The 11,247-nt window shown below is 33.1% G+C and overlaps 1 protein-coding gene across 5 annotated transcripts in view; it reads left to right on the top strand.

The window, feature by feature from the left end:
* Positions 1–11,247, top strand: part of CEP43 (centrosomal protein 43) — a 72,470-nt gene that overhangs the window by 42,543 nt on the left and 18,680 nt on the right. For 3 of the 5 annotated variants that reach the window (XR_463173.3, XR_463172.3, XM_056819013.1), the window contains exons 11-13: positions 2,712–2,751; positions 4,067–4,166; positions 8,342–8,431. Coding sequence is in view for 3 of the 5 variants with exons in the window: in XM_056819013.1 (XP_056674991.1) it covers positions 2,712–2,751; positions 4,067–4,166; positions 8,342–8,416 (215 nt within the window). In the remaining 2 variants the exon portion in view is untranslated. Of the gene's footprint in view, positions 1–2,711; positions 2,752–4,066; positions 4,167–8,341; positions 10,680–11,247 lie in introns of those variants that run through there. The other 2 variants (XM_001381540.5, XM_007484889.3) reach the window with 1 other exon arrangement.

The following is an 11,247-nucleotide window of genomic DNA, read 5'->3' on the forward strand; positions in this document are numbered from 1 at the left end:
TAAACAGTAACTTGATTTATTTCTCAAACACAGGATGGGCTAGTGGACCAGGATGAAGGTGTCCCTAGATCTACCAATATATTTCTCCACCAATCAGTCTGATCCATAAAGGTCTCTTTGGTCCCTAGCAGAGTTGGGGCTACACTAACTACAGTATCTTATTCCTTAAAGAAAATCTAGCTACCTGAATCCTGACTAGCTGGCCCACTAATGAATAGAAACAGAATACAGTTTGTCAGGTAAAGATGGCTAGAGGCCAGAGGCTTGAGCCAAGTGGTCAGGCTTGTCTTTAGGATAGGGTTGCTAGATCTTCAATGCTCACACACACAGAGAAATTGTCAGGATGGGAAAAGATGCTACAGCTCCCGGGATCACAGAAGTTTCTTGCTCTCAGGAATCTCCAAGATTTTATCAGCAAACCTCAGCTACCTTCTTTAGCCAGATAGAAAATGGCCACAGGAAGTAACCCTCTGCTCTCGTCCATGTCCTGTAATAAATGAACCCTCAATGGTCTCTATGTGTCACCTTTTAAGCAGTCCTCCCATTCCAGAATGGGGTCCATAGAGTTCTGTGCATGTGCCAGGCTCTGCAAAGTCACACACAGGCCCTTGCAAATCTCTCATCTGTCTCTATTCTTCAGAAAACACTGTGATACTTTAAGAATCTGTTATTTCATTAGTACGATTGTCCTGTTTCTTTCCCCCTTTCATCTACTCTGACTACAATTCTTCTGTTGCTTTATCAGATAGTCTTTGAGAATTTCTCTGGCAAAAAAATACCAAAAATCATCATGTACCCAGGCAAGGGATGAGCCTCTCTGAAATTAGTTGGGCATTATCAACATGCATAGCTAGAATCCATTCCTGAACTGTCTTAATGCCTTTTCAGTTTAATAGGACCTACTGGAGCTTGTGTGCTACTTGAATAGCCTTTGGGAATCCAGGATAATCTACATATCATCTAGAGTGGTCCAAATGTCAAATAAGATAAACTCTGTTTTTTCATGGTGATGATAATTTAGAGGAGAATCAAACACATCCAAAAGTAATTAACATAGTATAATGTATGATAAATAATTTATAGAAATCAAAACAAAGTACCATGTGACAAAGGGATCAAGAGAGGCTTTTGGGGAAGTATGCCTTAAAGGTCAGGGAGGATAAGAGCTGTCAGTACTTACTGCAAACTCCAGACCAATGGCAATCGGCAATCTACCTTATATTACCCAAGGCAGAGATGTTGTAGTTGTTCAAAAATTAATTCCTTGAGACTAAGGCTTTTATTTTTGCTTTATTGGCAAAGATAATGGAGTGGTTGCCAATTCCCTCTCTAGCTCATCTTACAGATGAGAAAATGGAGACAAACAGGGATAAGTTACTTACTTAGGACCATATAGCTAATAAGTTTCTGAAGTTAGATTTGATCTCAGGAAGATGAATCTTTTTAATCCAGACCTGGTGTTTCATCAGCAGTGCCACCTAGCTTCCCCAGTATTTGGTAACATGCCTGACATTTAGAAAGCATTTTGATTAGTCCATATTTATGCAGACTTCAAATCACAATTTTTCAAAAATGGAAAATAGAAAAAAGATGACTTATATTATGGCTAATATAGCATATATAGTATAAATACAAACTCTACTAATGGATATTTTGAATTCTTAATTAACAGTAAATTGGCATACACATGTAGAGATTCATCCTGAATAAGGCTATAGTTTCTTATAGCAAAATGATGTAGCTATGTGTGCTGCAAATGGCACTGTATTTTAGCCAGTAGTTTCTGAAACTTGCATCTAAGAGCAGTAGGGGTGGGGGATAGGGTAAGGAACATTTAGTTATCACTTTGAGACCATTTGAATCTAAATTGCATTTACAATAGCTTTCAAGATGGTCATTGTGTTTAAGAGGGCAAAATATGGCTAGCTACCTCTCACTGTCCATTTGAAGGCTTGCCATCTCAGTTATCCACATTATTATGGCTATGACAGCTATTGTTTCCTTTATATGTCTGTATAGTACCTTATTCAATGTCTTTTTGAAGCCCTGGTAGCAAGATTATATCTGTTAGTTTGTAGAGAAAACCTGGCTTATATTTGACTGTGATGTGGTCGGGAATGTGGCCCTGTCTTGTAGCAACAGCTGAAACTTTTATTAAGACACTTATTTAATATAGACCCTGATCCTTGGGCCCTTGAGGCAGCAAGATTTGGTTGTGGATATAACGTGAAATCATACAGAATTTGCTTATTCCATCTCAACTGGATGTATTTTTAATTTAAACTTTTCAGTAATTTATAATCTTACCAATAATTCTTTATCAGTAGAAGTTTTATTATGACTTTATTGACAAATTATCTTATTTATTCTTTCCTGATATGGGAATGTGTTTAGAGTTGATAAGGAATTTACTTATTTTTGGATGTTATTCTGAGATTTAAAAGTTGTTTTTTTTTCCTTGCAGTGTGAAGTACTAGCTAACATTAACTTGCTTTTCATGGTATCATTTTTAGTATTGGAATGACTGGTTTCATCAAATGATTCTATAAAAATCCAATATTTTAAAGGGACTATAAACTTTAGAAAAATGTAGCCCTGGCTAAAGAATTGTTTGGATATGAATATGTCTCTATGTGTGTGTGTGTGTGTATATATATGTATATATATATATATATATATATATATATAAATGTTTATTTTTTTAAATTCAGGAACTGGAGATGAAGAGGAGTACATGGATGATTTTAATAGGTAAGAAAGGCATTTTCCAAGTGAATTGAATATATTCTAATGAACATAAATAATTTCTGAAGGCATTTTCAGAAAGGGAAAGAGACACAATTTAGAATTTATAAATTCTACCAGGGGAGATGCCAATAGGGGAATAGCTAATCCAAAAGTTACTTATATTTGACTTTATAGAATGTTCCTAGATTTATACCATGTGAAGTTAATAGTGGTAATAATAGAAACTCACTAAAATAGAGTAAAGTGAGACAGTAGTTACTATGAAGACCTAACATATGAATAAACTCTAAAGCAATAAATACACAAAAGGGTTAAGCCAGCAACTTTTTTATTTCTTTTTTATTACTTCCTTCATTCAGTAATCTGCTGCCTTAGTGCCAACCCAGGCAGAAAGATACTTGTCTGTGGACCCTTGGGCCATGTCATTTGCCTTGCAGTTGAACACTTATATGGGTGTCCTTTCCCAACTAGAAATTGAGCTCTTTGATAGCAAAGACTACCTCCTTTTTTCTTCTTATAGTCCCAACATTTATCATAGTACTTTGACACATAGTGCTTTAGAAATGTTTTTCCATTTCTTTCTAGTAACAGCTCTCTCAAACCTTCCCTAATGAGAGTATAATTAATTTTTGGAATTTCTGAAGGCTTTTCTCAAATGTAAAGGATATAACATATTAGCATGGTTGACATGTTAAAGAACCATCCCAAACTTGAAAGCAAAATTTATTACAAATAAATTTAGTCTTATTTCTTTTATATATTGATCATGTAATCCATATATTTTAATTAAAATATCATCTAGATAAGCTATTATAGAAACTTAACTAGTTGAAAAGTATCTTTTTTTTAATGAGAAAGTACATTTTAAAGAAAATACATGAAAAATTTTGGGCTCTTGACCTATCCTCAATATATATGAACAGTTGAATTTTTTGGTTTGATTTCTTTGGTGTAGAGAACTACATGATGAGTTAACTCCCACTACTAATATAAGTTAGCAAATCTCTTACAATTTATAGTTTTAGAGGGGTACATCCCTGAGAAAAGTGCTTTATCCAAGGTCCTTTTCTGTATATCAGAAGTGAGACTTACACCAAGGTTATCAATAGTTTTTTACTATTAGCCTTTTGTCCATTATGCCACACTCCTTCTAAAAGGATACTTAGTATCTTTAATTCAGCATTCCTCTGCATTATTCTGACATTTGGCTTAAGTGGTTAAAATGTTTTTAAATGAAAATTTTATATAGGATAATTATCTATTACAAATGATTTATTATCCCCACAATTCTTTTGTCTTTTTTCTTTTCTAAAAATAGTACCATAAGTCATCGCTCAGAGAAAAGTGAAATAAGTATTGGTGAAGAAATAGAAGAAGACATTTCTGTGGAACTAGATGACATCAATATCAATGATAAAGTATGCTTTTATGTATTCATTATTTTTATTGAATTGTCTGCTTTTTCAAGTAACTTATTTAATGGACTTGTAAACTAGGGAAGCTTTATGTAGGCACACATTTATATTTGAAGTTTTTAATTTGTACTCATGGGGTTACAGTCAGTCTGAAGGAACAGAAAGATGAGGAAAGAAAAACTGAATTTGGTCTGGCATGTACCCTAAATTTTGAGAAAAAATTAAGATTATGAGAAATACAGGTAGGATCCCATGGCTTAAAATGCTTCAGGGGAAGTCAGCCTTGGGTACATCATAGGTTCTAGAATGAAATTCTGATGACACAAAACAGTTTCAATAAGGAGGATAAAATAGATGTTTCCTTTTTTTTTCTAGTGTTTTTAATAGGAATGAGTTGTATTTTTCAAAGGTTTTTTTTTTCCCGCATCTATTGAGATAATCATGTGATTTGTGTTAGTTTGGATACTGATATGATCAGTTATGCTGATAGTTTTCCTTATATTAAACTAGCCCTGCATTTCTGGTATAAATCCCACCTAGTCTTTTTTTTTTCCCATTTGAATTAGTTTATTTAGTCACTTTAGAACATTATTCCTTGGTTACAATAATCACATTGTTTCCCTCCCTCCCCTCCACCCCCCTTCCCATAGCCAACGCGCAATTTCATTGGGTATTACTTGTGTCCTTGATCAGAACCCACTTCCATGTTGTTGTTTGCACTAGGATATTCATTTAGAGTCTACACCCTCAAACACATCCCTTCGACCCATGTATTCAAACAGTTGTTTTTCTTCCGTTTTTTTACTCCCACAGTTTTTCCTCTGAATGTGGATAGTGGTTTTTCTAGTAGATTCCTCCAGGTTGTTCGGGGTCATTGCATTGCCACTAATGGAGAAGTCCATTACATTCGATTGTTCCACAGTGTATCAATCTGTAAAATAGATTTTTCTAAAGAGATTGCTGTGGTTTTATAGCAAAAACACCAGTCAGCTTAAGAGTTTTAGAAAGAACTGTACAGAAGATGAAAGCAAGAACAGAGAATCCGTTTAAGAGTTAAAAATCTTGTAAATACAGTATTGGAATGCCAAAGCCCATGAGCTGAAGTCAGCAAGGGAAGCTAAGGACAACTAAAAGGGATTTTTTACTTAATAATAGGGGGGAAAAAGGAGGATAAAAGATGGGATCAGATCCCTAGACTTGATGTAGATGAGATAACAGCTAACAGAGAAGGCATAGGGTTTTAAATTTTTTTTTTCCTTTGCAAAGGAAGATAACCTTTATACTGGAAATGAAAGAACAAAAATGGCTAACAATTGAAAGCCAATATAAATAAGGAGATAATAAGAGAGTACTCTAGCTTCCATCCTTCTTAGGAGAACTATTTCAACTGGTCCTGAAGGAACTATTATTTGTGATTGCTGAGCCACTGTCATTGATAATGGGAAGATCATCAAAAATTTGGCAGCAAGATTGAAAAGGTTGAAAGCATCAATTTTCAAAAAAGGGAAAAGAATTGAGTCTTTAAGCCAGTGAACTTGACTTTGAGTTTTTTTTTTACTTTATTTTTATTTAAACCCATACCTTCTGTCTTGGAGCCAATGCTGTGTATTGGCTCCAAGACAGAAGAGTGGTAAGGGCTAGGCAATAGGGGTTAAGTGACTTGCCCAGGGTCACACAGCCAGGAAGTATCTGAGGCCAGATTTTAACTTAGGACCTCCTGTCTCTAGGCCTGGCTCTCAATCCACTGAGCTACCCAGCTGCCCCCTTGACTTTGAGTTTTGAAAATTCCAGAAGTGCTTATTAAAGAGATAAGATATCTAGATAGAAGCAGATATCTAGAATGGAAAGTATTGATTACAGGGAGCAACATAGTTTCAAAAAGAAGTCATGCCTGTTAACCTCATTTTCCATTTTTGACAAGATTACTAAACTAATAGATGAGGGAAATGCTGTGAATGTAGTTTGCCAAGAATTTAATAAAGCTTTAAAGTAGCTTAAACTCATTTTTTTGTGGAAAAGATGGAAAGATAAGCATTAGACATATGGTCAGATGGATTCAGAAGGGTTTGGATAACTGAATTCAAAATTAATGGTTCAGTGTTAATATGACAGGACATCTATATTGGAGTTAGCTATCTATTCTTTACGCTGTGCTGTTTAACAATATTTTTATCAATGATTTGCATTAGGTAGAGAATCAGATACTAATACAATTTTCTGATGATACAGAGGAAATGATAGCAAACATATGGGTTGACTGAAATGATCTCTAGAAGCTAAAGCATTGGGCTAAATCTAATAAAATGAAGTTCAATAGGGGCAAATGTAAAATCTTACATTAGAACAAAAAATTAATTCCACTATACAACGGAAGAGGAATTAGTAGACAACTGTTTTGATGAGGATCAAGAGACTTCACTAGACTACAAGCTCAATTTGAGCCAGCAGTATGAGTTGACAACTAAAAAATCTGATAGTCTTTGACTTCATTAGCAAGGGTCAAAGCTTTCATGAATTGAGATATGATAGTTCACTAAATTCTAAACTAAATCTAACCACCTAAAGTATGGGATTTAGTTCTGGGCATAGTGGTTTAGGAATGATGTTTAGTGTTTGTAGAAAGGTAGCTGTAATGAATTGTGTCATATTAAGACTATTTGAAGGAACTGGGCATGTTTTTAACCTGTAGAAAAGAAAAATTAGAGGGGACAGCAATTTATGGACTATTACATGGAGGAAAAAGTTAGTCTTGTTCTATTTGGCCCCAAAGGCCAGAGCCAAGAAAAATTCATTGAAGTTGTCAGGAGACCAATTTTTAGGCTTGATGTCAGGAAAAACACTGAAATTTAGAACTGTTCAAAAGTAGAATGGAAATTCTTTTTAGCGTATATATATTAGGTGGCCGATGAAATCCCTTCCTACTTTCTGATTCTATGTTTTTGTCTTGACAAATAATAGAGAAATCTTATTTCAAGTAATTTGAATTTCAGGCATTAAAGTACCATTTTAAGAGTCTACTTTAGTAAATTTTAGCATATCATATTCCCCTCCCCTTCAAATAAGTGCTACTTGAGGTTTTCTCTTTCACTGGCCTTTTCCCAGTCCTCATCCTTCTTGACCTTGACCTCTTAAGCATTGTAGACCAGTGATGTCAAACTTAAATGGGAAGGAATCAATCCCAATATGGAACTCATATTGACTTAGTTGTAAAATGCACTGTCTTTTTAAATTTTATTTTTATTGTATTAAATGTTTTCCACTTATATTTTAATCTAATTTGGGCCACACTCAAGGATGTTGTCTGAGTTCACCTAGGAAGAGTTTATAGGCAGTGTGATTTGGAAATGGGGGAAGTAGAGTTATAGTTCAACTAGACTACACATGTGTTTATTTCATGACATTGGACTTAACTTGATTTTTACTGTGTTTAACATTACTAAAGAGTTTCAAAAGATACCTTAGGTTTGATTTTTGCTTCAGTTCCTCCCTCATTGGAGGTCTTTCCCACAGTCTAGATGCCCACTGACTATATTACATAGAGGGGATTCTTGTTAAGTTATGGATTGAACCATTTCACAAAGTAGACACTTAATTTTTATCGACTGACTAGATAACTTTTTAATTCTGAGATTTCTTCATTAAAGATTATTAAAATGATCTTTAAAAAAATCATTGGGAGAATTTTTAAATGCCCATTTTCTCCTGATTTTAATGAATTTCAGTAAAATGTAGTATATAGATAGAAATTCAGAGAGATGTACAATAGTTATAAATAAGGTGAATAATGACATTTTTGGACCATTTTCTTTGAATATTATTGGTCTTATTGAAGTTAAGCCTAGCCACATTTCCCTAAATTTTTTGCTTATAGCTTATTTGAGTTTCTGATTAACAAAAAGAGGATGAGACTTAAAATGGGAAATTTGGAATTTTAATCTCAACTGTGCCTCTCCAGAACTGTATAAGCCCGAGTGAAGTCTCTTAAGTGTCAAATTTTCTCATCTATTAAATGGCTAATACAACTCTCATTGAATTTTTATAAAAAACAAATAAAATAATGGATTTTATGTGCTTTATTAAATAATTATGTGCTTTGTAAATTGTAATAATTTTACATTTATTATTATAATTGTTATTTTATAAAATTAATTTTTTTTCTTTTTCTTTTTTACAAAAAGCTTGAAGACCTCACACAGGACCTTACTGTTTCTCAACTTAGTGATGTTGCAGATTATCTAGAAGATGTTGCATAGATATGAAAGAAGGAGGTATTCTAATAAAATGGACTAAGGACTCTGAACAGTTACATTTCTTTCAGACAATCACTCTTTGGAATGTCTGCTTCCTGTTTGTGCCTTGTGTTTCAAAAAGACTGCAGATAAAAAACAAAACAAAACAAAAAACTGATCATTTCACAGCATATACTAAATGAAATAGTTCCAATTAGAGCCTGTGTGGAGGATTTACTATTCTTCATTTGGTTAAAATATGCCTTTCACTCTGGAAGTTGGATTTTCTCAGCATTTGTCCATTGCAGGCAATGGACACATGGAATTACCAGTGTTATGGAAAGTATAGTAGAAGTCAACAAAACTATACCTTTACACAAAATTGTGTATGAGTGAGTGTGTGTGGCATTATGATACTTTTCAAATAATGGTTTTAGGCCTCAAAAGTAAGGACATCTGGAGTTAAGGCTTATCCACTCAATTATACTTTGTTATAGGTGAAGTCATTCTGGATTAGTTAAGAGTTATATGGTAAATCTTTAGTACTGAGAAATATCAGTATAAGTTAAGTTTGGTATATCAGCTTTAACTTTGTATTTCCTTCCTTTTGGAAGGTTTGTTAGACCATTAAGGTTATCTTAAATTACTCTTCTGTCTGCTAATAATTTTTATTTCATGGACATCTAATAGTGGTTGAGGCTTTTGAGTTTCTAGAGATGGACAGTATCACAGTCAAATTACTGTTGATGAGTCCGTGTCAGTGAGAGAATCTTTAATTTACAAACAGAAAAACTCATTACAATTACATTTTTTTTAATTTGCCTTCTAAGATACCCAGACAAGTCTGAAACCACTAAACAACTCTTTTTTTGCTTCAGACCTGTAAGTTGACATCTAAGTTTAAATCCAAATTGGAAAACAAAATTAGTGATGGCCTAAGACCACATGAATACTCAGTTTCAGACAGAAGCTTATATACTGTGCATGTTTTCATTATAACTCTATAAAAACAGGGTCAATAATGGAAATGCTGACAGCTTCATTTATACTGTCATGCATAATGCTGCTATTTATAGGTCATTGACATTTGTAATACTAAAATCTTTTAAATTGCACTTGAGCATTGTTAATAATTGGAAATGATAAATGCAGGTGAATATAAGCAGCTACATTTGTGTTAAATTTTTATACTTTTTTATTTCAATTAAATTATGATTATTTTTTTGTCACCTTAATAGAAGCAGCATGCTAAACCAAATACATTATGTAATGAAGAGAGGAGATTATACATAGTTTACAAAAAGCCAACTGGTACTCTCACATTTGCCCAAATATTTTAATGTAATAATTGTTGGGTTTTTAGTATAAAAGGTGATAGCTACTTAAGGACTTTTCATTTCATGGTAATTAAAATATTAAAATCTGGAATTAACTTTTTGTTTACTGACAATAAATCCAAGGATATCAAGAAGAAATTAAAAAGGAAAAAAAAAACATTTACAAAGCATTATGTCAAAGTAGTTAAGGCCTTTTATATTTTTGTGTATTTAAATCCTTTCAAGAGGACCTTTAAATGGTAAACATCATCTTATATGAGGAAGTATCTACTGCAAAAAAACTGTCCAAATTATTAAAAAAAAAAACCTTTCATGCTTTGTGTAATATCTATGAAACAATGTGAAATTCAAATGGCTGTTGTAAATTAAAATATTTTTGTTCTTCTCACCTGTGAATTGTAACAAATGTATTTTTAAAAAATCTTTATTGAAGATATGAGATTTCAATGAAATGTTCTGAAACTTTGTTGAAAGATGTGGCCTTTACATAACCAGATATACATTGTTGAATAGTAGCATCTGACATGTGGCATTTTCCTACTCATTAGAGAATCTGAATTTCATATAGAATTTGGGAAAATGTGGGAGAAAAAATACCAAATATGAGATCATTCTATGATGCTAGTACTGTATGCATTTTGAGTAACTTTTAGTAACTTAAAATTCAGCTATAAAATAAAGGTTATGGTGCTAGATGGATTCCTTTACCTTGTTTGAAATAGATTTACCTATCTGAATAATGATTAAGCTTTAAGGTTTAGAATGGTAGAAGGCCAGAAGATTTTGAGTGTGAAGGGGTTTTTTAGACACATGTATATGAAAATATCCCAGGTAACATACTTTTTGGAATATATTTTTATGCAGTGAAACAGTATTCTGCAGTGGAAGTTTTCTTATTTCAGGTCCTTCATTAATTGACAAAAAAATAAAAGTGCTTTTTCCTTTTTTTATGTTCTCTCATCTTTATAATACTTCACTGTTATTGTCAGTAATTGGGTATTTAAAGCATATTAAAAATACTATCAGGAAAAGGTAGATAATGCATACAGTATACCTGCCCTTTATATTAAACAATTTTGAAATAACTGAGTTAAAGAACCTATTTCACATATTCTTCCCATTTCCTGAACACTTAACACTCCAAAATTTTCTGCATCCCGTTGGACCTATCCTTGTTCTGATCAGATTCATGTAAAGCCAGACAAAAAATTTAACTACACTAGACAAAGTACATGATTCCTTCCATTTATAGTAGTTGTTTATATGTGTTAGATTTTTCCTGCCATGCTGCCATACCTCATTTTGCTTTTGGAATAAAGAAAAAGAAACATTCTATGTCTTTTCTTTCTGCCAGTTCTTCAGCATTTTTTATGTAAAGCATTCTACTGGGTCCAGTGTTGGATTCCAGAAAGTAGCATTATTGTCCTTATTTTGTGTGTTCATATCCTTCCATCATAGGAACCTTAGGTGGAGAGCTGGAAAGGAACCTTACAGATCAATCAGTCCAATCTCACTTTA

This window comes from Monodelphis domestica, chromosome 2 (assembly GCF_027887165.1).
Source record: "Monodelphis domestica isolate mMonDom1 chromosome 2, mMonDom1.pri, whole genome shotgun sequence".
Classification (NCBI taxonomy): Eukaryota; Metazoa; Chordata; class Mammalia; order Didelphimorphia; family Didelphidae; genus Monodelphis; species Monodelphis domestica.